Source organism: Xiphophorus hellerii, chromosome 6 (genome assembly GCF_003331165.1).
Source record: "Xiphophorus hellerii strain 12219 chromosome 6, Xiphophorus_hellerii-4.1, whole genome shotgun sequence".
Lineage (NCBI taxonomy): Eukaryota > Metazoa > Chordata > Actinopteri > Cyprinodontiformes > Poeciliidae > Xiphophorus > Xiphophorus hellerii.
The window spans coordinates 13,653,660-13,681,037 of NC_045677.1; the positions used below are offsets into that span (position 1 = coordinate 13,653,660).

General features: G+C 40.1%; 2 protein-coding genes across 2 annotated transcripts; both read right to left on the reverse strand.

Annotated features, from left to right (window-relative positions):
- Positions 1–75: 75 nt before the first annotated feature.
- scg2b (secretogranin II b) lies at positions 76–3,222 on the reverse strand. The gene is made up of 2 exons (XM_032564810.1): positions 3,095–3,222; positions 76–2,658 (listed from the first exon to the last, which is right to left on the reverse strand). Exon 2 carries the CDS (start codon positions 2,638–2,640, stop codon positions 880–882), a length of 1,761 nt encoding a protein of 586 aa, XP_032420701.1. The 5' UTR covers positions 2,641–2,658; positions 3,095–3,222; the 3' UTR covers positions 76–879.
- An 11,221-nt stretch (positions 3,223–14,443) lies between these two features.
- acsl3b (acyl-CoA synthetase long chain family member 3b) lies at positions 14,444–26,939 on the reverse strand. The gene is made up of 15 exons (XM_032565155.1): positions 26,711–26,939; positions 23,048–23,526; positions 21,290–21,467; positions 21,099–21,208; positions 20,860–20,998; positions 19,615–19,759; positions 19,300–19,423; positions 19,033–19,104; positions 18,799–18,938; positions 18,290–18,462; positions 18,123–18,197; positions 17,851–18,042; positions 17,652–17,766; positions 17,402–17,559; positions 14,444–16,941 (listed from the first exon to the last, which is right to left on the reverse strand). Exons 2-15 carry the CDS (start codon positions 23,396–23,398, stop codon positions 16,784–16,786), a joined length of 2,130 nt encoding a protein of 709 aa, XP_032421046.1. The 5' UTR covers positions 23,399–23,526; positions 26,711–26,939; the 3' UTR covers positions 14,444–16,783.
- Between the last annotated feature and the right edge of the window lie 439 nt (positions 26,940–27,378).

Sequence of the window (27,378 nt, forward strand, 5' to 3'; positions counted from 1 at the left end):
AGTCTTATGATCTTTCAAAACTGTTTAGACTGTGATTTGTGTCTGTTTCTCAATAAGGCAACAGAACTCAGCAAGAAGAAAAATAATACATCTGATGCTTTATTCATCTGTGATTGATCACACGTAGTTGAACATGTACAAAATGGTTTAAAAATGAGCATACGTAGCACAACCACTGTTAGGCCAACAACACAGAGCTTTGCAGTATGAAAGGGTTAGAAGGCAGGCGACGGTCTGATATTTAGACTTAGAAATAATTACTCCATAACATGAAATCCACTAACCCTGAATATGTCAAGAGTCACAACACTCCCCCTCAGCCCTGACAAACAATAATTATTCTCAAGTAAAGCTTGACTTTTTTTTAAAGGCCCATTCAGATTTGTACCTAATAATTTACATTTATATTCACATATGTTAATAAATAGTTCTACATAGATGAAAATAATCCTTTTTTACCTTTTACTCTGTTGGTTAAACTATAGGGCTGTTGCAAACACCAGTAAATGTAAACTTAACATCACACACCTTTTTTATCTGATTTGATTGTAGTTGATCATCAGGCTTACTGAGAGCTCACAACTTCCAGGTGAGGTCTCCACCTCACTGGTTGCACCTTTAATTTCCTGTGGTGTATTAGAATATTTCTAGGATGTTCTTGCAGCAAGTAGGGACAGTCATTGATAAAATCATATTTTACTTCTAAAGTTACTATATTTATATATATAATTGTCATTAGTGATTATTAATACCAGCTATAGTTCATATAATAGAAATGTGTAAACTAGATCACGTCCACCAAACGTTATTTCTGAGACAGTAGAAATACTACATATTCATAATAATGCATCTTGCAGGGGGGGCGGGGAGGGGATCAGATTACATCCCGGCCGCTTTTATCTCACGGCGCTCCACCTCTTCCTCTTCCTTTGCTGTTTGCGGAGCAGAGGTCTTGGCCGTCACCTCCTCCTTTCCCTGTACCTCTTCGGGGTTCGCCTTCTCCTCCGTTTGCTCCTCGGTTTCCCTCTTGGCCACTGGCCGTGCCTCAGTGTCTGCTTGCTCCATGTAGTCCTTCATGGCGCGCTCGTACAGCTCGTAGGGGAACTGTCCCTTCAGCTGCGCCTGGGTGTCCCGCTTGGTGATGGTGTTGGGGTACTCTGTAAGGATTTTGGCCGCAAGATAGGTGGTCACCTCGTCCTCTACGTCGCCGTCGTCGTCGTCTTCATCGTTGACGTCGGCCTGACGCTTCAGGGGCATCTTGTTGAGTTCCGACAGGAACAGGTTCTCTCGGCGTCCGGAGGGTGACGGGATTTTAACCGGGACTGCGCCAGCGCTCGTCGCTGCTGAGATTCTGTCTGTGGAGGAGGGAGTTTTTATGGGTCTCTGCACAACGGGGTATTCGTTGCTGATGGTCTCCACCCCGATGATGTCCAGAAAGTCCTCTCTGTCCATGTCTTCGGGAGCAGGCTTGCTTTTCAGCGGCAGCCTGCGGCTGAAGTACCTTATTTTGGGGGTCTGGCCGGCCGTGTAGCGAGTTAAGGTTTGGGGGTCGCGGTGGAGCTTCCTGAGCTCCTCCGTGAGCAGCATGTCGATGAGGTCTTGAGGGGGAACGTGGAGTTTGAGGGAAAGCTCCAGCAGCTCTTTCACTGTCCGGGGATCCACGATGGAGGGGCGGATCAGCCTCTTCCTCTGATCTCCGGTCTGATCCCTCTTCTGCGTCTGATCGCTCATCTCCAGGACCTTCAACAGGTAGTAATCTACGAGTTTAGTGTCATCGTCAGCATCCTCTTGGTTTTGGTTGGCACGGCGTTGCATCTCCTCGCGCTCTGCTTCCTCCTGTTCATTGAGCGCCCTGTCCATCTCTTCGTGGCTCCTGTTCACCATCTCCTCGGTCTCCTCCCTCTCCTCTACGGGGACCCACTCCTCTCCTCCAGCCATTTCCTGAGTAAGCCCATCTTGCCCTTCTTCGTCGTCGTCCCCGAACACACCTCTCTTTTGGCTGGGGACTGCGGCCATCCTCTCCAGTTCATCGAAGATGGATCTCAGATTGGCCAGGCTCTGAGGGGTATACTGCTCGTCCAGATCTTCTGTTGCGCGCTTGGCTGCGTCTGTGTTCTCTTCATCTTCAAACATCAGTGGATACTTCTTGTGGGGTCTGGGGAAATTGCCATAGTCTGCTGGTGCACTTTCAGGTGCTTCAGTGTCTTTGGTGCGGTGCCTGTGCGTTCGGCGGTCGCTCCTGGGATCTTTACCGGCCTGATCCTGGAGAGTTTTGAGCATCGCCTTCATCAGCTGTCCAGCGGTTATGTCCGGGCCCTGGATGCCGGGGTTCGATTGGCGGTCCCCGGGAACCTCATCCTGTTGCGAGGCGAGCTGAAGCAAAATCTTGAATTTTTCCACCTCATCGTAATCCGCGGGCTCGGGTCGGCCGCCGTTTCGCTGCTTCAGGTTTTCGATGTACTCCAGGGCTTTGATCAAGTCGGAGCTGGGCGAAAATGCAGCCGGTTGCCCCTCGCTCTCCCCGCCCCGGAGCCTGTAGTGACGGGGAAGAGACGCAGCTTGCACGGCGCATCCTTGGAGAAGGAAGGCGAGCAGGACCACGGCTCCCCCCGCGGGCAACTTGTGGTGGAAATGCAGCATTATAGGCAAATGTATTACCTGTAAAATGAAACCAGAACAGGATTAGGACCCAGATCCTCGGGGTGGATGTGTTTTAAGAGATAATTCAGCGCATTCTATGGCGAAAGTGCGTAAGCCAGTGTGTTTTGATCCAAGGTTGATCAAATCAGGGAGTTACGCTGATGTGATGCTGAGTGCGTTACATGTACATCACTGGATGAGTCACTCCCTGCGTTGTTACGGGCAACCTCAACATTACGTTTACACCTGTTGGCGCCCTATAAAACCCTAATATAAAACGTATCGTATTTCATAGCCTATAAGCAACAACGTGTTTTCAATACTAAGACCAAGCGTTCCAGTAAATCGATAAGTCTCACTTGAAAACACCCAAAAACGAAACTATCATGAATAATACGGGAAGCATATTTATATAAACTAGTAATGGTTAAAACATGAAAAATGATTTTATTACCTTTGGTAATAAAGCTCAGACAGCAGTGAGGGTGTATGGCATCTCCTCAGGAACGGTGCTGATTCGCTTCTGTTTTCAGCACTTGGACAGCTCCTCCTGTTATATGAGGCACCACCTGACCAACGCGTCATCAAACAACACACGCAAAAGCTGATCCTAAAAAGTCCTTATAAATGATTCAGGTATATGATATGGCAGACTAACGAGTCTGTTGTACTAAAATAGACCCCGTGTGTTGTTTGCAGCGTTGCACCTTTCTATAGATGCTACGCTGGACATTTAATGATCAAGAGGACTTCTGCTTCTCCTCGATGTTTGTGTTAATATTCCAACTTCGTGGAAATTGAAATGACAATCAAATACAGGTTTCACTCATCGTCAAAAAATGGACTATAGGGTAATTACATGTTTACGTTAATCTTAGTCTTTAATCTTACAGTTGCTACTGTAATGTGTATTCATTGATGCTTTTTTTTATTTTGATACTCTTCCATTATGATTTTTTGTACACTTTTTTTTTCTTTTTCCATTTTTGAGATTATGATTAAATTTAATTTAGTCTTCTCTGTCGCTGGCTTGCATCGTGGCATTTCAAGAGTTAATTTCTCCAGCGATGACTCACAGGGCTCAACGCGCCGCGGAGCTGCTGTCGCAGTTCGGCAGCCCTTCATCCCCTCCTCCCTGCGCTGATGGTGATAAACACCCTCCTGTCGGCTGGGGGCCAAAACCCCAGCATTCCGCAGGTCGACGAGATAAAGGGGCCACAGCACGCCGGCTGCCAATTAGAGGTCAGGGATGGGCGGTGACACAGTTTATGGAGAGATCAAAATCTGTAATCAACACCTTCTTCTTTCAATATCTTCCATGGAACAGCTGTGATGATCACCAAAACATTGCTTCACCATCCTAACCTTCTGTAGCCGTATAGTCCACAACACTGGTTGGTACAAATTGATTTTTTTAAAATGAAAAGAATAAATGACGTTTGGTTTAATGTTACTAAGGCAAACACACTGTGTTTCAATTCTTAGTCATTAAATAGATTCAGAAAATAATTATTTTTGTAATCGTAGCTGGTTTTGCCCAATGTTTGACTTCTTATGTTGTGTTCAAGTTTCCTCGGAAGTCGGAGCTTCGATCTGTGAATGACGTCACACATGACTAGAAAGCCAGGGGGATTGCTAACAACTGTGCTATTGATGACTATTTCTAATGCAATACGTTTACAAAACCAGGAGCTGAGACATAGAAAAAGCGTCAAATTTCTTTTAAGCTATGTTTGATATACACAGCATTCATATGACAACCAACACTTATAAAATGGCACAATGCGCCTGGTAATCACAAAATGGAGAAAATTTAGTTATTGTCTTGATAGTTTGCACCAAGAATGATCTAATTATACTCTTTTTGGACGTTTAACCAGACAATTCTTAACTTGGCTGTGATGGATTCCCTAATCTTTCACTTATTGGGCAAAGGACTTCCAACCATCCAAGTTGCAAACCCCAAATCACGGGATATTAGGGATGTATTTCTAACTAGGAATTCAGAAAATCCGAATAGAGCACACTATTATTGCCTCCAGAAGCCCAGAAGAATAGCTTGAAGTCACTCCAGATCTTAAATCTCCATTAGAGCCTCCAAATTGATTCCCAATATTACTATCCTCTAACACTGTATATACATTGTATATACACATAAGTGCTCCTCCATTTCAGCCATGCCTCTGCCTAGTTTCACCATCCTTTCCCTGTTTCTCTTCATACCTAGAGAAGTCAAAACGAAAAGTGCTCGTTTAATATCTCTACTTCCTTCTCGGGAGCAATTACAAAGCGTGACATTTTGACCAGGGTGACGTGGAGGAGCTTTCTTTTTTTTTTTTTTAATTGAACGTGCCTTTACCTGTCTGCCCCCTTGGGCTGAAGAGCTATAGAAAGCTTCCTGACATTCACAAGCACAATAATCCATTTTCCCGATGCTCTGTACCGTTGTTCAACTCAGCTGTGAATGTGTGTGTGAGAGGGTAGTCGAGTTAATTGGTAGAGAAAGACAGACAATTAGAGGTGTGGTATTTCATTTAAGCTTTATAGGATAATTCCATTTTATTAATCCATTGGCTTTTATACAACTCTATTCAAAAATCGCCTTCATGCTGAGGAGCGCTCCACAATTACAGTCACTTCAAACTGATCATTATCATGACGTTCTCTTGGTTTCATTAAGAAAGTGATTATGGTCGTTGTCTCCCATCAGTATCACTGAACAAGAAGGTCTGTCCTTCCCACACACAGTAAAATGCAAATAGCTTACAGCTCATTTACAGATCATGACGGAGTCTAATGAAAATGTCTTGGAGTGACTGTGATGGATGTTTCCCACACATTGGTAGCAGTGACAACAATAATGGAGTGGAATATTCCATTTGCTGAAGCCTGTCAGTTGCTAGGTTGTTGTCCATTTACAGCCAACAGTTCGCACAGTATAAATACACACAACACAGATTTTTTTATTTATATATTTTTTGTCCAACTGAACATAATTTCCCATGTAGTATCTCAAGTATACAACATTTTTTTTTTTTTTTGGTAGATGTGTTTTTTTTCTTTAGATATACTTCTGCCATCGTCTTGGATTTGGATCAGTCGTGAGAGGTGGCAAGCTGTTAAACATCTGCTGAGGCTCTATAGGCATCATTCAGATCTGTGTGTTTATTTGCTATGCTTGTTATTTAACCCTCCTAGGATCGTCAAGGATTCTGAGTAACAGATAAGATTTTTCTGAAATTGTATCTCTGTGGGCTCCTGGTGGTGCAACATCCACTAAATGAATCTTTGATTCCTCTCTGGGGCCTGAGATGAGCTGTCTGTGGGCATCGTTGCAGACCACTTCCCTCACTAAAAAAAGATTTTCGGTAATTGGTACTAATGAATCCTTTTTGTCTGTAGTTCTTTCTCCCTCTTTATCAATGAACATTGCAGCAAAGTAGAAGGAAAATTAGGCTAATTAAATAAGGTGTTCACTCACTGTCTTAATGATTTTGTGACTTTCATCACCTCACCTTGAGGCTCTCTCTTTCATGCTCTTTTCTTTTTGCTGTAACTAAATTAATCAAAGAGCAACAAATACATGCTGCAGCCTCCACTCCATTTATAAAAAGCTTTACAAAGAAGACATGTTATATAACAATGCAATCACATGTATAAATTTTAAAAAGTGGGGCACGATACCCCCTTCCTTTAAAATGTGAGTGTGATCAGCCTATAACAAATTTTCAATTACATTTTATAGAAAAAATTAAAAGGTATTTTCTTCATTTTATTTGCTAAATTATATTGCTTATATCAATTTTAAAATATTTAATTTTCTCTCTTCTTACATCACATTTCAATAATCCTTGCTATGCTTAAACCATTCATCAGTAAATCAAATAATATCTCACAGATCACTGTGTATCTGCAGCATATCAAGTATGCCGCTCTATTTGCCTACATGCCAATCTTTTCTAGGGGGGGAAGAGGATAAACACAAAAGACATGCGTCAAACCAGATGCTTATCCAATCCAAACACACTCATGAAACTGTGCTATTTGTTCCTCTGTGTGGCTTTGAAGCTTCAAAATCATCTCAAGGACCAGTGAGTCATACAGAAGTTGAGGAGTTGAAAACACTGCAGCATTTCGTCCCAGCATTTCATCTTGACTTATGTGGCTGCAAATACAATAACATTTCATAAAGTCATGTAAATACAAAAGGCTAAAAAGAATAAATCACCATGCGACAGGGAGGGGGGGAAAAAAGGCCACCCACCAACAATCTCACCTCTTCTTCGACCCACGAGAGCATGATGCTTGGCACACCCGTTGTCAAGGCTTCCTTGCAGCCAATGTCTCCATGGTGACGCTGCCTCAAAGCTTATCAACTGCCTCCAGCTTCATCTCCTTCCCCCAGGTTGGTGTCCTTGTCTCCTTCATTAGAGGCTTCACTTTTTATAAATCCAGTCCCTTTCCCCTAAGGCTTGTGTTCATTGCTTTTTTTTTTTCTTTACCACCCAGCCCCTCCCTTTGAATGTGCCAATTACAGCAGCAAATGCATGGTCCTTGTCTTCATGAAGAAGGTGGTTCAGGTGTAAAGACGGAAGTGATTAGAGCCACAATGTGTTGGCTGAGCCATTAGCACAAAGGATTAGACTGAAGGAACTACAAAACTTGACATCGTCCTTGCAATAATGCAGCTGAAGTTCTGCCTAATGGATTCAAAGTCTAGTAATTAGATTAGTCTGCTACTACTGAGCTTCCATTACTTTTTATTAAGAGTAATCAGCTTGTCTTTTGTTTAAGATAATCAAATCATTATTTTTCTTTTACTGATATTCAAAAGTAAATTTATCCTGCTTCTCTGTTTGACAAAAATTATTTCCCTTCATAGATCCAGGAGCTCTAAAAACTAGCGAGTTAAATCTTGTTTGTTCAATCAGCGTCACTGAAGAACTATGACTGATTTCACAGGATTACTGTGCCAGACGTTTCCTGGCCAGTGTTTTGTAGTACCAGGAATCCTGTCTAGTTTCTTGGCAACTTGATCTCAACTAAAAGTGATTTGAAAACATAAATGGTGCGCAGGAATTTTTACCCTGCAGTTATTACTGCAATCCTCTTTTTCTTTGTGCCAAGTCACGCTCCAGCTTTTTGGCATACACTCTATACAGGATGTGTGTAGTGTGTGTGTGTGTGCACACTATATGTGTGTATGTAAAATGGTTGTGGGGGGTAGACGGTTGCGTTCTTGTGTTTTGCCCACAATACCTATTCTCCCTACACATCTTGTAGGCTTTTCACCGAGTAATTTTTGGCGAGGTATATCCTGCGATTTTGAATAAAACTTGTCCCTAAAATCTTTGTTTTAATTGGATTGCACTTCAAAAATTAAACTTCTTCTGTCAAGAAAATTTTGGAAAAATAGTCGCATTTTTCCAAAATGCAGTTTCCTGCCATTAGCTGTCAAATCCTTTACATGTAAAATCTTTAAAACTGCGAATGAACTGCAGTTTTTGCTATTACCTCACTCTTATTTACCAACTAGAGAAGCTTTTTTCTGGCCAAAGTATTCATACCTCTTAAATATTGTATCTACAAAGTAAAGCTGTCCACATAAACTGACATGCTGCCCAAGGAGGGCATTAATCAAAGAAGCAGCCAAGAGTCCCATTGTAACGTTGGAGGGTCAAAAACAACTGCTACTGAAGGAAAGGTTTGCCATAAGCCATGTAGTAGACACTGTAAACATATGGAAGACTGTAATCTGATTAGAAGGGAAAGGAAGGCTGGTAAGAGTTGATGAGAAGATGAACAATATTGGGGAAAAAAACAAAACTGTTAGCAGCAAATAATTTGAGACCGAACTGAAGTACAACCCAAAATTACAGCCAGATTTACAATTGAGTGTCTTTAGATCAAAGCATGTTCATGTTTTAAAATGGTCCAGTCAAAGTCTACAACCAAATCCAATTGAAAATATGCAGAAAGACTTGATTGTGAGAGATGCACTCCATTGAATTTGACTGAGCGTGAGCTGCTCTGCAAAGAAGGTTTCAGCAGTTTCCTGCTTTTCATCTTCCTGCTGAAACCTTTCAGTTTCCTGCTGTGCAAAGCTGGTAAACCAACAAACTTGCAGCTGTAGCCGCTTTGAATGTGGTTATTCAAAATTTTTACATGGGCTGCCTGAGTGCATATAAATGCTACTCAGGCACATTTCAGACTATTTGTAAAAGATTTTGAAAATCATCTTTGAAAAGATTTTGGTTTCCTCTACACTAGAGGAAACCAACTAGACTACGCAACTATCAATCACTATCACCAACTATCACTAGTTGGTGATAGTGATCCACATAAAATCCCAACAAAATGGGTGCTCACATCGGTACCCCTAAAGCAGACTATCATTTTGCAGCTTTGCACTGAAGCTGCCAGGGAATTTTTAGTGAGTCATGGAACACCTCCCTTTTTATGCTTTGTTTCCTCTTTCTTTTTCAATCTGAGCCCTGTTGTTTCAGCACAAAGCTAAAGCCCATCATCTTCGTTCCCCGTTACTTCTTAAATCTTTTTTATGATAAAACTATCGCATAACTAGTTGGCTTTTTTACTCCTGTCACTTTGGTTAGTCATTGTCATTTGAGTTAAATGACAATTTACAGAGGCAATTTCTGGTCATGCAAAACTCTAAACTCGTAATCGTAGGAGAAACTATGAGTAAATGCAAAATATGGAGTAAAAGCTCAGCAAATGATCAGTCACAACTCGGTTATTATCACTGCAACAGGTCCATGGAAAAAAATTGAGAAAAAATGGCAAAAGTAATGAATTGATCAAACACAAACTCCTTTTAATGAATGAAAATCCTTTTTAGTCTATTTGTTTGATAAACGGCTCTAAATAAATATTGTAATTAAATTTCCCTCCATCTGTAGGAGGACATGCCAGAATGAGTTTGAAAGCCATTAGGCTAATAAAGCATTAGTTCCTAACCCCAGACTCACCATTGGTTTTGCATCTTGCATAACTGAGTTATTTTTATGGGAATACATGTTTGTTTGTTGTGTGAGTGTGTGTGTGCGTGTGCATGTGGGGGCGTGTATGTGTGTGTGTTTGCTCAGCTAATTCATATTTGTTCATATTTGTGCAACCAGGGATAAGTGGATGAAATGCAGCAGACGAGCCGGATAAGATACTGATGATAAAAGTCTAGTCCATTCACCAAGCGTATCGAGAGCTTTGTTTTTTTTTATTTGCTTTTTTGTTTTATATTATTTCCCTCCTTGACGATGGCTGTGAATCCTTTGAATCGTCCCACGTCCGTTTAAGTCATGCTTTGTTCTCATGCATGTGTGTGTGAGCACATGTGAACTGATTTGATCAGTCTCTCTGGTAAAAGGATGCAGCTTGACGCACTGGCTGACGTCACTGGAAACCAGGGCAGAATGTGTTTATTGATGAAGTCAATGAAGAGAGCCGAGAAAGAAACATAAAGAAATCTTAAAGAACCAGAAACTGAAACCCTCTGTTGCTAAGACCGAGGAATACAGGAAAGTTTAGTCTGATTTAATAACCTCGCGCACACTAATAAAGCACCTATTTACAGCATAAATATTTGGAAGATGTCTGTTTTTGCCTCACTAATTGGCTGAACATTTCTGGAAGTGCGCAGTGTCTAGGCAACAGCAATGAGTTTTAGGCTCATTAAAGAGTGCCACCTTTTCCTGTCCTCCTATGCAGACTGTGTATATATGTGCTCAATAAGAGGCTGCAGAGAGGCGTGGGCTTTTTTTTCTCTCTCTTTTAAACGTGAATGAGTCAATATGTGTGGATGCTAATATACCAGAAACAGTTTTTTATTATTATTATTATTATTATTATTATTGTTATTCAGCTAAAGGCAACATCCTGTTCTTGCTGCAGCACATTGACAGGATGTTGTCACCGCACTGAGCCAAAACATGATTTGAGTTAATGTGTGAATTTTGAAAAGGCTTTCTATTTTTGTCCCCCCCCCCCTCCTAACCACTTTTTCATCACAGTTAATCCTCTCATCTCTCCATCAGTCGCGGTCACCAACCCTTACGCCACTCCTTTCCCTTATTCCCCCCCCCCCCCCCCCCCCCCACCCCCACCCCCACCCCCATCTTCTCTTCTGTTTTGTCTCTCCCACCTCTTTCTTTTCTGTCATTTTTATCTCTTTGGTTTCTCTTTAAACCGCTCTTTGTTGTGAAGCTGCCTCCAAAAAACATAGTGACCCCTCGCTTCTCCATCCCTGTTCCTACCCTCCCTCCCTTCCTTTCCCTTCCTCCCTCCTCTCCTCCTGACTGATGCTATAAATACCCAGCATCGGTGAGTCATCGCCCCGACGTATCAGTTGCCTATCTCTCTGTGCCTTGCCACCCTCAGCCTCCCAGCCTACCTTCCCCAGAACTCTCAGCTCATTACCAGCCCTCACACTTTTTACCATCTCTAATTTGGCCTTTGCATCATGATAAATCCATGCTGAGTGAAGCAGAGCCCAGTGCCTGGCATGGTGCAGCCAAAGGTCGTACTGACACATTACCGACACAGACACCAAAAAAACAGAATCAGCAGGAGAGCTGAAAGTCAAAAACACTGTCAACCGAAAAAGAGCATCAAAGTCACTGTAATTCAAAATGCGTGAAGTGACTTTCTTCATTTAGCTCTGAAATGCCTCAAGTATAGAAAAAAATAATCAATGTATCAACAGCAACACATATAAAAGTCTCTTTAACTGAGTTTTACACATCTCATTTTAACGATGAATTATTACCTCATTATAAACCATCAAAAAACGAGGGAGAAATAAACATGAAGAAAGAAACAGGACACAAATGTTTTCTCCAGCTAGTTCAATGTGGAAAATGATCCAGGTGTATAGTACTGGAAGTATTTCAACTGTCAACTGCAAGTGACTTCACAATCAAAGCAAAGGATGAGCTGGTAAAACAACGACCACCAGTTTTAATGAACAAGAGCGTATTGCATGAAAAGAATGTGACAGCATGAAAATATTGCATCAATATTTTGTGTGTGAAAAATATGAGTTAAAACATGCAAAACGTATTTCTATAAAAGTGAAAGTAGAGTCATTCGCATCTTTTTTTTTATTATTGGTAGTAGTGACAGCCTGGCTCACTGCCCAGGGCGCCATTATACAGGGGGCACAGGTGTTCACTTGGTTATTTTCATGGCTTCTATTTTACATTTTATCTGTTTTTTACATCAAAGCTTTCTTCTTGAGAAGTAGATCCTGAGTCTGAGACATACTCTATGTACTTTTCTTCCTGCAATAAATTATTCACTAACGTCTAGAGTTACGTTTTAACTTCTTAAAGTTACCATGTTCAATATGTCTCTATTTGTTCCTCATATTTTTGTAAAAATAATACCATTCATCTGGGTTTGTGACCTTGTATGGGCCTCCATTTGTGAAAGATTTTAGTCTTAGTTTAATTACTACCACCGTGCTACACAGTTGTGCTGATTTTCTTGATTTGTTTTTTAGATGTTGCAGTGCTCTGTGCTCAAAGATGGAGCTTGTTTCTTCCTAGAAAATATTTATTTCTAGAAGTCTTGTTCAGCTGCAGCTTTGAAGTCCTAACACGTTATAAGTGGCCTGAAAGGTTAGAGATAACACCCTCAAAACACAATGAATGCTGATGTTGTGCATGTCCAAATAGTGGGAAATGTAGTCCTATACAGTTCACATAGTAAGTAAACTTTATTTATATAGAACCCGTTATAGGACAGAAATCACAAAGTGCTTTACAAAATATAAGACATAAAACAAAAGATAAAACAGAAGGAGATATAAAAGCATACATGTGGCATAAAACAAAATAAAACTAATTAAAAACCTTGGATGCAAGCAGATTTTTTACAGATCCACTGGGAAATAAAGAGGCATTACGTTTGAAAGGTTACAAACCATATATACTTCCTCAAACATCTTCTTTATTTCTTTCCACATCTCAGCTCCATCCTTGCGTTACCGCCATTTTTCAGCCTGAAATGCAATTATTCTCACTTCTTCTCTGGGCACCACCCACCACCTCTCCAGAGTTATGAAGCAGTCCAGCGTCAGCCCTGCTCATCCCTGGGTAAACGCCAATATGTCTCCGGCTAACCCAGGAGTGTGTGTGAGCAGAACATAAAGATAAAAGTTTTTTTTTTTTTTTTTTTTTCTGCACTTCTGAGTCATAAGTAGACAGGAAGAGGGAGCCAAGCGAAGCAGCAGCAGCAGGAGGGGAAAAAAAGACGGAACAGCATGCCAGTGGAAAAAAAAAGGAAGACAGAAACAATACAAAAATAGAAACAACAATCTTTATTCATACAATCTGGAAGACATCCTTCCTGATTTTCTGTGTTGTTGTTGTTGTTGTTGTTGTGGCAGAGCCATTTCTTCTCTGTACATGTGTGCATCAGTATCAGTGGACTAATGAAGGGAGCATTATGCCTATGACTCACTCACTCGTCCCAGAGGAAATGGATGGAGGGATGAAATGGCAGAACAGAGTGGGAAGGATTGCCTGACTGTGTGGTCTTCTAGACCGCCTTTTATTTCAAATGAAAAATGGAGCCAAAACATACCACCTCAATTGAAAAATAAAATAAAAAATAGCAGGAAGCTTACCTCAATAAAATACAACGTTATTTAATGCTGTAGGTGTCACTGATACTCCAACATTGTGGGTTAGCAAAAAAGGTGGAGAAGCTGGTTGTTCACAGAGTGCGCTATCCAAACAAGTTAATGAAAAGTGGAGTGGAAGGAAAACATTTTACTAGAAAATAGTGAACAGGCAATGGAAATAACTACAAACTTCAGAGAAAAGAAGAAAGGCTGTTTCAAGAGAATGGGGGGTGGAGGGATTCGAATTTATTACTGGAGTCAGTGTTTCAAGAGCCACATCACACAGACGTAGCTAAGACATGAACTACGGCTGCTGCATTCCTGATCCAGAGACGACATGACAACATCAGAGGAGTCTTACCTGTTGGTCCGCTGGGTTTCTCAAGTCCAAAGTCAGTGCAGTCATCCACTGGAACGTTTTAATTGCACTTCATGCTTCCCTCTGCTCACAACCTTGGTGAAGACGTTGTTTCAGTTTTAAAGCAGGACTTGGCACACATTGCCAGAGATATCAAAAGCTGGTGTTATTGTACAAAATCGACCAGAAGCTAGGCAGACCCAACCCTCATAGAGAATCCATGGAATATTGTATGGAGAAAGAGGGGAGGGACACCAAATGATCAGATTTTGATAATTGTGATAATTAAGGCCATGATTAATAGAAATAAGCTTTTTAAATATGACTTTATGTGTAATGAATCTTTGTAACATGTTTACTTTTGTGAAGAATTACTCAAATAAGTAAAAAAACATTTTGAGACAAATCTGTAATTTGTTTATTAATTATCTAGTCTGGTCCGAAGAAACAGAAACATGTAAGTTTCTTTGCTAATCGATTGTTTAATGATGTAATTACAGGATAGATAAGTGAGAGTCTGCTTTCTTGCAACAACAATCTTCTTCCTTCAACGAATGAGGTGGGAGCACAGATCTGTCATCAAACACTGAAAACAGAAAAAGAAATCTTATGTTTACAAGCGCTACATTTTTGACTCCAGGAACTGTGTGTTCTGTGTGCGTCGGGGCGCCGCGCTGCCTTTCACCAACCACATTCACTCAGACAGGCACACTGGCCTTCGTTACCATAGAAACTATAGTTTCAGGGTGATTCCAATCAAGTTGCTTATCTCTCAGACACTCAACACGCCAAGAAGAGAAGGATCAACAATACAAACTTCTTTATTTCCATTACAGTATTGCCAAGGCCAAATCACAAATAAATAAGAAAGGATACACTTGCAGTAGCTCAGCTTCATCACACAAAAACAAAGAGGAAACGGAGACCCTCAAAACCGGTCAATGACAGAAATCATTAAATACATTTACAGGAGGCTTTACAGACTGTACAGTTATTGGTAGTATTTAATGCAGTTTAGATATCAGAGCCCCTCTTGAGCCTTTTTACAAAGCAAGTGAAAAATAAACATTAGATTTTGTCTCTGCACCCTCTGCCTCGCCGGTGAGGGCAGGTATAAGGAGTGTGTGCGATATCAACAATAAGCATGGAGCGCTTCACATTCTAAAGAACCCCTGAAGATATCTCATGTTTGTTTTTTGTTTTTTTTTTGTCAGAAGGCAACAAGCCACCTCTAGCCGGGCAAAAAGAAAAAAAATCAGCAAACAGCAGAGTAAGGGACTCTTCACTGAAACATCAGAGAGCAGAGGAAGGAGCATTTTATGTTCATATAAAAACAAAAAAGGGAAGACACGGGCGAGGTTCTTACGATCTAAACCTTTTCGAGCTAAAAGAGGTGGAGCTAGGCTACCTGACTGTACCTTTATTAATGTAGGATGCTTTAAGTACCAGAAAGCAGAGATTGCATTCAGAAAAAGTGTCCTTACATTACAGCACTGAGAAAACATTCTCATCTTCAGTCTATAAACACATAATACTGAAGGAAGAAAGTCACTTGTAATATGTAATTAATTAAACATCACCGTCTATCTGACAGCCTATTGTTGGAGCTATTTATTACATGGATTCAAATAAATGGCAGGTTACAGAATCCTTTTATGTACATTACACATACAGTTATTATACACACAAGCCAGTCTAAATATACAGAAATCTCAGTTTGAGCTTTTCCTATTTACTCTAACATGGAGCGTGTTCATAAAGCATTTCTTCTTCAGTGGCCTGAATGGAGTGCGATTTTTTTTTTTTTTGGTACAGTCGTGCATCTTCCATCATGCAGTTTTAATGAATATTTTCAGCACAGGCTACATCTAAACTCCCCTATCAGTGTCTCTCTACCATCCTCTACAAAGCCTTCACCCTAAACAAAGCTTAGTGTCGAATACACCACAAAAAAAAAAAAAGCAAAAAAAAAAAGCTGTCGGCTGTGCATTTTCTTCCTTCTTACATACTTTAACATTGAGTATAAATATTGCACATTCATTTTTGTATTTCATTATTCCATTTAAAAACTGAGAGAAGTAACAGTAAGACCTATGGTTAATAAGATTAACATACAACTGAGCCAAAAAAAAAAAGACTAAATCTACTTCAAACCATTCTACTAAGCTAAGTTCCCTTGGAGTATATCCATATGGTGCATTAATTATGACTGGAGGAATTCAGGGCAGATGAGGCAGGTCATTTTGGAGCAAATCCCAACCCATGCATTGTCTCAAAGGACACCTTTCCCCATTGATGCTGCAATATTTGGGAGCAGGGATAAAAGAGACAAGTGAGTAAACATGCACTCAAATGAGAAAACTTTGGGACTCCTGACAAAAAAAAAAAAAGGAAAAAATGACCTTAAGAATGGAATGAAAACACACAATGAGAATGAACAGGTAGAAAATACAACTTAAGCATATAAAATCAGTAAACCCATCTGAATAATACAAGTAACAAGAAAACGTATTTTCCAATGTCTTAATGTAAAATCTCTCATGGCTTCGCAACAGTTATTCACCGCACACATGGATTCCAATGCAGACAAACCAAACATAGAAGAAACATTGTAAAACACACAAAAGAAAAAAAACAACAAAAAACAATATTGAAGACAATAATGATCCCTGCAAATATCCCAACCTGAATGTTCCTCAGAGTCTTAAGAGGGATCGCACGTCCCTGCCGGATATCTGCGCAGCATGTTAGCAAACCGAGCCGTAGAGGTGGAATGTTCCAGAACGCGTGGTGGGGAGAAGAGAAGCGAGACAGACACGGATGTACAAACGTCCAGCATGACATTCTTTATACTTTGAGTCATGCAAAGGTCTGACTTCATGTGGTCGCCATGGCAACTCGATGGGTTTTTGATCGGTGGAAAGTGGAATTGTTGGTGCGTTGCAGCGGGTCTGGCTGGTGGGATCGGCCTCTTGCTCTTGACCTAAAAATGCGAACCTGACTCCAGACTTTTCTGCCTCGTTTGATCGAAGATGGTGACAGAGAAGCTGAAGAGGAGGCGAACAAGTCCGTGTGTCTGTATTTATGCGAGTGTCATCCATGTAAATCCTCATGAGGCGGTCATTTGGGGTGTATCTACTCTTTTATTTCCCACCATACATCCTCTCAATGTCCTCTTGGTAATGTGTTTTGAGCTCCTTGCGTTTCAATTTGAATGCGTCGGTGACCAAGCCGGTCTCCGGTGTCCATGGCTCGGAACTCAGGCGGATTTTTTTGGGAATCTCGAACTTCTCCAGTTTTCCTAATTGGAAGAGAGCAGAATCACAGATCAGCCTGACAAATACATCAATGGCCAGAAGTTCAAAGCTATCAAAACATATTTAAAAAGTTGTGGCCTGGCAGACAGAGTTATCATTAGCTGTTAATTATGGTTTCTACACATTTTCCAAGTTGAAATTTCATAGTTCTCCAGACTGATATTTACAAAGGTCTCAATCTGTTTCTGTAACTCTGTGTTTACAGATACATTGGTGGATTAGTAAGAAAAATGTAGATTTTTATTACACAATATCATCACAAATTTATTTATAGAGCATTTTAATCACCCACTGTGCTGTACACAATAATATAATATAAATATGATCAATCATAAAATCAATGCTGACAGGAAACAGTATAAAATTCAGAAATAATTGCTTTCCCCACATATTTCAATTTCTTCCCATAATAAATTCCATAGTTTTAAGCCTTTTCCTAACTACCTGTGGCGGCCGCCTCAGTAATGATGCGGAGAACCTCCTTCTCCATCTTGGGATTGTTGCAGAGCTCTTCCCACGTGCCCTTTATTTGAACCTGCTCCGCCAATGCCATGAGGTGTTTGTGGTTGGGAACCACAAAGCTGATCACATATGACTCTTCACTGAAAACAACAAAAAACATCATAGAACATTTTTTTAATGTTCTGACAGAGCAGGGGACAATGCCTAAGAGGAAACAGGTGCAGGATGATACCTGTTAGCGTAGGCACAGATATTGTCTATGAGTGGGCAGTTCTTCAAAACCGCTTCTACTTTTCCGAGAGAGACATATTCGCCTGCCTGGAGTTTCACCAAGTCTTTCTTACGGTCTGCAGAAAAAAAAAACACAAAGAGATGATGAGAGGCTTAGCTTTTTTCATTGTGTGAACAAACAGAGCAGTTTGCGTCTTTACCGATAATCTTCAGGCATCCATCAGGATGGAATTCTCCGATGTCTCCCGTACAGAACCATCTCTGGCCCTTCGCATCCACGAAGAAGTCTTCATGGTTCCTGCCTTCACTTTTGTAGTAACCCATTGTTACATTTGGACCTCCAATCAAAATTTCCCCCCTTGGGTTGGGCTTGTCAGTGCTGTGATAGCCACCTAAACAACCACCAATCTTGTCACTGACGTTTTTTCCAACATGACCTCTGGACTTGTTGCTTTGCTACGAGTTTCCTTACCCTCTTCCCAGTCCTTCAGAGTGATCTCTGAGCAAACCAGTGGAGCGCCAACCCGTCCTGTACTGTAATCCCACACTGGAAAAAAAACCCAAAAACAAATTCAATTTAATCTAAAATTCATAAGTATATTGAGAAAACCCTCATTCGCTATTTTCCGACATCCTTACTCTCACTGATGGTGCCAGCGCCACATGTCTCTGTCAGGCCGTAGCCTTGTCCCACCGGGCAGCACATGCAGACATTCATGAAGCGCTGCGTTGCCGCAGAGAGTGGAGCTCCACCAGAGAGTAGCACTCGAGTGTTTCCTCCCAACAGAGACCGTACTCTGTTGAAAACTATTCTACAGGGCAGGAGAAAAAAAAGAGATCAGCGAGGTGATGATGAACATTTTGTCACATCACTAAAACAAAATTCAATTTATTTTATTGGAACTTTATGTGATAAACCAACACAAAGTGGTATTTTTAAATTTGTAAAATACTTCATAACCCAATAAGTTTTAATATCTCTAGCTACAGTTTTGGTTTACTAAGGATTAGTGGAGGAAGAAGTTCCTTTAAGTTGTGATTAGACAGAAAGATCTAGAGATTAATGAATGCTCGAGTGTGAAAGGGGAATCAAATGTCAAGTCAGTGAGCAGCTTTGTGTGTCTACAAGTGGGTGTAATGTGGATTACCTGTCACAGAGAGGCGTACTGTAGCCCTTGGAGATCTGCTCCATCTTGTAGTTATAAGCAAACACAAAGAGCGTCTTCTGAAACTTACTCATCTCGTCCACTTTGGTCATGACATTTTTGTAAATTCGATCCATGATCTCCTGCACGCGAAGAGATCAGACAACAGCTCAGATGTGACTGAACACAGTATTTTGTCTGTTTCGATAAGCTTTATGACAGATTAACGGGTCTTACTGGCACAGATGCCATGAGAGTCGGCTTTAGCACGCTGGTATCCCCTTTACTGCCCTTCTTGATCTTGGAGGACTATGAAAATGAAACAACTTTGGTGAACTGTTATCGTACAGATTGCAGTCTGTCACCTATCACAACCTCAGAGCTCACTGCGCTTCAAATTATAAGAATCCTAAGGGGTTTTAGGATGTGCGCAGTCATGTTCTCATATTATAGTGTTAAGAGACAGACTGGCTAGAAGATCTGTTTGTCCATTTGCACACTGACCTGGTCGGCGAGAGTCTGAGGAGAGGAATATCCGATGCGACATCCATGGGAGATGCAAACCAGCTCTGCGCTGAGCTCTAAAACGTGGGCCAGTGGTAGGTAGCCAATGTAGGTGTCAGTCTCACTGCCAAGATAACAAAAACAAGCATTGTCATCTATCTACATGTACAGGAGAAGAGAGCATCACAAAAATAAGCATCTCTAAAAATGCTTGGAAAGTCATAGTTATGAAGAGAAAGAAATTCTGAAGAAATTAACTAGAAAAATCAGAGGGGAAGTGTCAAAAACAAGGCGGTCAAACTGAGAACCGCATACTTGAGGTTAGGGATCCGCTCGGCCATGCCTGCGATGCCGGCGATGAGGTTGCCATGGGAGATCATCACACCCTTGGGGATGCCAGTGGAACCACTGGTGTACATGATGACAGCGATGTCCGAGGACTCTGGCTGTCTACGGTCCACTACAAGCGCAGAGCAGAAAGGGATGGTTGGAGAGGAAATATAAGGCAAATTAAAATTCTTTCAAATTAAAACAATCTAAAGAATATTATGCAGTTGTTTTTATTTGCAATATCTTCGAAATAAAATAGTTTTGAGGTTTCCTGGAGTGATGCTACAGCATAATATGATATTTATGACTCATACAAGTAACGAATAGAAACCAAATGTCATCTTATCAAATGTACATTCATAAAAGTACATTGTTGCAGATGGAAAATCAGTTCAATTTAACACTTAGTAATTTTCTAAGACCTTCAAGCAAGTTGGTAAAAATGTATCCAATTCAAAATAGCCACCACCTCGTTCTGCTGCAAGTAAAAAAACGAGAAGTTCTCCCTTTTCAAATACATAATCAAGAACAGATAGCACTTCCAATAAAACTTAAATACAATTTTTAAAAGCGAAGACTGCATTCTCCTTAGTGATTGCAACAGCTTGAAAGACGACAGGGATAGGCATTTATAAAAGAGAAAGCAAACATGAACCAACATATTACCTAAAACAAATATAAAGTATCCTCAGGGTTGAATACAGTTGGAAAGAGTCAAAACCTAATATTGTTCTTCACATACTTTTGAAGGCATTATCAAAATTTGTAAAAACATTTGTAAATACTGTGATATTGCATTTTTACTCAGGGTTATCTATGAGAATCTCAAATCTGCCCCATGTTTAGCTACACTGTGACATCATAGGCAAAAGTTACACAGTAAAATAAAACCTAAACGCTGAAACTAAGCTGATTCATGTTTGGACAGCTCTTTGGGTTTGTTCCAATTTGTTCTCATAATTTTAAACTACCTCAATCATCTAAATACATATTATTTTTCTCTCAAATATAGCTGAAGTGATGCCAGAGCACCGTTATGATTATTATCCCATAATAATCATACACTGTCATCAGGGCGGTGTTTGGTAAGAAGTGATTTGATGACTCTTTTATGCACCGGCACATCATTCTAATTACATATCAGTGAGCTGGCTTTGCATTAAGCCTGCATCTGTGTGCTTCAGTGTCCTGGATAAACTAAAAACCTTTCAATCAGCACTAGACACTCACTGTGAACGGGCTTGGATCCCAGCTCCTTCACACCCTCCATGTTGTAGACTGTGATGCCTCTGGGCATGCCTGACCAGCTTGTGGGTTTAATGTCCACAACGATGATATACTGGAGCCGCGGCACATCGCACAAAATGGCCTGGGAAGAAAAGCTCAATTTAGAATCAAACACCAAATTATGCAAATTTATATGTTTACATTGCTTAATGACATTTACTTAACAGAGGAAAAAAAGGTACCTTAAGGCGGCTCTGAAGTAAGTCCTTGCTTGTGATGATGTGAGTGACCTCTGTCTCATTCAGCCCATGAGCTATGGCTTTGGGCCCGAGTGTGGCATACAGTGTCACGACTGTGAAAGTCATTTACATTCAGTCTGGTTATTTTTATTGTCTGCTCACTAGATATCATAGTCTGCCTATGAGTCACTTACGTGGGAAATTGTACATGAAGCAGGCCTGCGCTGCTATGACCCACTCCGCTCTGGTCTCACAGAAAATAGCGATGTTATGGTGAGGCTTCTGATTAAGAGCTGCCAGACCACTACCAAAGCACTTTGCTGCATTGTAGGCTTCCTCATACGTGAGCCAGTTGTAGTTCCCCAGAATCACCTGCAGAAAACATGAAGATTACATTCGGCAACCAGGATTACACAGCACACACAAACTGAGAACTGCCTGCAGAACGTTCATACCATCTGTTTGAAGCTTTATAGAAATTATTAGAGAGCAAATTGCACAATGAATGAAAACAATCACTTCGACAGCTGATGTTTAAGCGTATAAAGATGTATTATTTAATGATTTTAACACCAGAAACAAACCAAAAAGAAAACCAACTCCAAAAAGATAATGTGTTTAAATATAAGCAGTAGCATTTGAGACAGACGCATGCTGATCCAAATCAGACCTCAACGCTTATATGCTGTCAGTTAGCGCCATCTGCAGGGCATTTCTTGTCATTTAGCTGTCAACTAAGATGAAGCTTCAATATTGGAACTTGTGCTTTGGCTGTTTTTGCCTTACTCACATTCTAACATACAAAAGCTAACATTTAGGCAGCCACTTATGACAATGTGTCAATAATCATTCTATTATTTAATTTAAACATAGGACAAATTTTCTGTAATAAATAAATATATATATTTCTGTTATTGGTATATTTTTGGCGTTTTAGTTTTCTTGACACCCAGGTTTGGCATTTAATCATGTTTAACATGACATCTAATGACTAATATAAATTAAATGAAGCTCTGAATTTGTTTTGTTTAAAACGGTTTTTTTCAATATTCAGCAACATCCACTGAATGTGGAATGTGCTATTAAAGTCAAAATAAAGAAGAATAGGACCTATTTCAATTTCACTGCAACTCCACAAGGGCCATAATCAGTTTCTATTAAAGCTTTTATTCAACTCTAATTATGGAGACTAAAACATTTCCATGCAACATATATAAGTTTTATTAATTAACTGTTTGGATTATGTGTGAGTTCGCTTGGTTTAGATTGCATTCATTACGATATAATATTATCTAAGCAGGTAAATGTAATAAAATGGGCAAAAGTAAAAATGGATCAGATCAGAAGCCTGGATGTTAACACATGCAGGAACAGCTTTGAAATGTTAAATAGAGCTTGGGACAAATTTTGGTCTAGAAGTTTGAATCAAAATGTAATCAATGTAAAATGTAGCAAATCAACAATGTGACTAACTGCATGTATTTAGCAGCTTATAAAAATCAAATGGTGACTTTGTCTTGTTGGGTCATTACTAACTGCAGGTGCTTGTCAGATGCACGTGTATCACGGTTGTGCTGCAGACCAAAACCTCTGTTTGTTGTTATGTCACCCAAAGTATCTCCAGACTTTAGATCTCTACTGACTTTAAAATCTTTTAAAAATCCGCTCGTTCGTAGCTGAAGCTAATATTTCTTCTTTTATGTTTTGAAACTGCAGCCATTCTATGATTGGTGCCAAACTCCAATGACGTGTGCTCCTACATTTACGTTTACAACCCCATACTCACTGTTTCCAGAGAATTTTTTTCACTGTAAAAAGAAAAACTGTTGTTTTGTTTTTGTTGTGAAAGGTTTAGAAAGATAAATTCTGAAAATTTCTCTGTTGATAAATTATCATACATTACAAAAACTTCCCTCACTAGCCATATTTAGAACAGCAGGTAAGTCTCTCACCTTTTTAAAGACTTTTCCATTTGGCTGGAGTTCATCCTCCTCACTCAGCACCTCCCTGGTGCCCAGGCAGTCCCTGTTTGGAAACCTCCTCGCTGCAAACTCGAACATTTTGTCCAGTGTGTCGACTCCTGGCTGCACCAATGCCACCAGCTTTTCTCGGCTATTGATGGCCCTGTAAGGTCCCGCTGGGTGTCCGCTGACAGAGCAGGCCTTAATCCGACGTGCTCGCTCCAAATTGGTTCCAGCCCCGGAAAAGAAGTACCAGGGTAGGAAGGTTATGACAGAATAGACCCAGACGACAGAGCGGAAAACCTGCAGGAGCAGGGGGTTTATATCCTCCTTCAACTTCATTTTTGTAATGAAGTCGGTCCTGGAGACAAGTCGATCCCTTCTGCCCAATGACAAACTGAGCTGGTCTGTACAAAGTATTCTGAAGTGCTGCCAGTCCAGCTGGTGGGTACTTCATGCAGCAAGGCACCCTGCAAAGCAAAGGGTACACATGAAATTTTAGAGGTGTTCTATGAAATAAAAATCAATCTAGCACATTTTTTATAGATTGGATTGCAGTAAATATGAGTAACTGCATCCTGGTAAGTAAATCCCTGCTTGAATGAAAACCAAGTCTACCTATTCTTAGGCTGCTTCTCAGTCAGCACTTTTTATTTCACTCGAATGTCTGGCAATGCTTACAGTGAAACATCTTACAGCAGAAGTATGAAGCTGCAACTCCCAAAATCAAGATTTGAGCTATTTTAATGGACAAATTAATTGGTCAAATAAGAAACAGCTTTCTGTCACTTAAAGTGGTGAACTTGAATTTATTTATTGTCTTTGTTTTACAGATGAAAAAGGCAATAAAATGGAACTACAATGTGAAATAGAAACAATTCCGATCTTTGAGTCAGTTCCTGCTTTCACACTCTGTGGAAAAAACTCTGTAGGTTAAACAGACAAAAAGCAAATAATCCAGAAGACGGTACTTGGAACAAGCAGTAACTCCCTTTACAATAGCCTCTCCGAGTGTCTTGAATAATTCACTGAAACATACACTGCACTAAGTTCTTTGGCTACACAGCAAAACTCTGTGGATCCCCTCAGACACAGCTCAGCTATCTGAAGTGTATGCTTAGGGAGGCCTGATTGTGGTAGAAGAGGGTGCTGTGACTCATGCTGCAGCTTACAGGGAGAGGAACCAGGGTCAGGAGGACAGACGGTCCGCTAGCGTCACAGTGCTATGAAGAAATACTTCAGGCTGAAGATGTGGGCCGTTATGATCATCTGTAGCTGAAATTCCTTTAGAACGATAGAACCAAACTGGTTACCACACACCTGTGATCCGCTCTGCAGTGAGCTCACCTTGCTGACCTTACAGCCAATGTAGAGTTATACTGCAGATGCAAAACTCTTTGCTTTAACAAAGCACATATCTGTAGTATAACTCTGTGCCTCATTAATTCATCTTTAGCATTTTTTAATTTTTTTACATTTATAAAACATCATTTCTTTCCACAGAGTTGGTTCTCTGTTTCTTAAAGAATGTATAAAACTTCAGAGTGTTGTACATCTTTCTCTTTTTTTCCCCTTTTAACAAGTAAACAAAGGTATTCAAGATAAACGTGTTTCACTTGTTTTGCAGCATCTCAAGCTACACTGCCAACTGACACAACTCAACTGTGATTTGGAAAGTCAAAGAGGGTGAAGGTGCATCCGCAGCCCTGGCAGTAAAATCGTAGACACAGTTGGTTCGACTTGGCAATACATGTGTGGCACGTTGTATATTTGACCTTGAGGATGTTGGTGGGGAAGGAGACACACCCTTTTCCATGTTAGCTTTACATCAACAAAGAGAGAACATTCTTTCTCAGATAAAGGCAGTACCTTGGAGAAGGACGGTTACTGTGACTCACCAGGTATTCTGCTTTAGACACAACAGTTCCTTTTAGGAATTCTACTTGATGTGACCCAGAGTCACACCCAAGAACACAGGAATAAAGTTTTTTTGAATGAAAAACAAATGTGCTGCACACATTCAATGACATACAGGGAGACTTGCACATATCTAAATAAATAAATGTAACTTATGAGTGCATTGTGAAAATATAAAAATCCACTATTAACAATGAGTTTTGCAATGATGATATTAATTGTGATCAAAAATTTTCCTCATTGTTCTCCAACTTTTCCATCATCACAATGATCACACAATTATGAGCTTTAGCATTTTGGTGTCAAAGAACAATATTATGTTTAAGCATAAAAGTCTACAAAATATTGCATATAAGGAGCACTTATGTGCAATACAGTATAGTGAAATTGGGAGGACACTTTTGTCCAACTCTGCTTTCTTTGATTCTTTTCTTGATGCTTCAGGCTATGGCATGACAGAAAACATTTCATTAGCAATTCAATGGATTTATTTCACTTCTCCGCTGTTTTACTTTTTATGATGTAAAACAGGACATTCTGTAAATTAGGGCATGCTCCAAAAATGATGTTCTGGTTTACACAGAAAAATATAGATGTTCCAATTCCTCTGACAGTGATCTGGAGAGTTCAGCTATGTATAGAGATAGCCAGCAAGTACACTTCCAAATTCAATGCTTTTACATCTATCAGAAATAAACAAAACAAAGACAACTGCAGAAGATGCTTCCTCTTCCCTTTCAGTTGTTATAGCACTTGGGTAAAAATAAAAAATCTGAATCAGGAGGTCAGATGCTACAGTTTACTATAATTTATGATGCAACATCAGCCTTATCAGTGGATCTTTAACGAGTTTAGTACAGGATTTCTAAATAACACAGTAGTGCAAATGTCAATTACAGATTTTCCAGCCCTATCATGGACGTTTGATAGGATGATGGTTGTTACAGCAATTTGTAGCAAATGAATTTGTTAAAAGAGCCCACCTCACAAAACTACTCGATACAATCAGCTAGGTTACAGAAACCTTTCTATCAAATATCAGTGTTTCGGTGCACACCTGCATGTCATTTCACCAATATAGTTGAGATTTTTTTATATAATACGGCGTTCAATATGACAAGTGCACCTTTACAGTTCAGGCAGCACTCTTAACAGTACAGGTGAGCGCATCAAAATGAAAGGCCTATAAGCGAATGGTTATATTTTAAGTTCGTACATTTTTATTTTTGTTTATTGACTTTCCTAGTACATGACCACAGCCTTTCACTCTTTTACTTGCTAATTAACATCTATTATCTGCAATGCAATATAGGCACTGTTTATGACTGTCATTACCTTTTAAACGTACTATCTTTTATATATACATTCATACATACAAGCGGCACTGTATTTTACAATTCACTTTTTTTTTTTTTTTTTTTTACTTTTAGCCAGCATATGTATCTTAAAATGTCCATAAGGTTAGCTATAATTCACTAAGATTAGCAGTTAGCGGACACTCGCTCTCCTCGCGAGGTAAGCTACTCATTAGCTGCCTCGCTATACAAGCTGCAGTGCCCGCTGCTGGTGAACTGAAACCAGCTTACTCACACATATTTATCCAAGATGTAAAACACGAGCTACAATTATCATCTCATAAACGAGGCGAGGCATTGAGCTCTTGAGCAACCCGGGGCTAACAATCGTCCTGTCCTTCCCCAACGTCTGCAACGCGCTTGGAGTGAAACACATTCTCACCTCTTTTCTCAACCGCTATGCCCGAGCCGCTCCGGGACCGTCTTCGTTATATGTATCCTCGTGGAAACAGCTCCGATAAAAAATATTCGCATAAACTATAAACATTGGATTTTTCGACAATAAATAACAACAGCAAGCATGACAAAAAATTGTATTAAAGAAGCAAAATCTATGAATTACCGGGCTACCGCTAGCAGCCCGGAAGCTTTAGTTTGACGTCACACTGTTTCTCCGATAATGATTGGTGTTTTGGAGGTGGCGCGTGCTTGGGGCAGCGGCAACGTAACAGAGGTTACTCACGGTCACTACTTGGCAGTTTCGTAAAGCATGTTCCGTTCTTTTCAAGAATTCGGATCATTTTGATTAGTTCGTGAACAAGACCCGGTTCTTTAGGTTTCCAAACTGTTTTTCACCAGGTAGGCTAATCCGTATTTTGATATTCTATCAATATGTGTGTATAAAAAATGTCCATATAATGTTAACACTGAGCAATATATTTTCAGGTATTTCATATAGTGAGAAAGATAAAGAAAAAAGTCAGACATTATATGTAGTATTTCTACTATACTTACTTGTTATTACCAAGTAATACTACCAAAATAGAGGATTTATCTACCTTTGGTTACCAAAGAAATAAAACAGTTTTTTATATTTTAAGGTGCCACTTC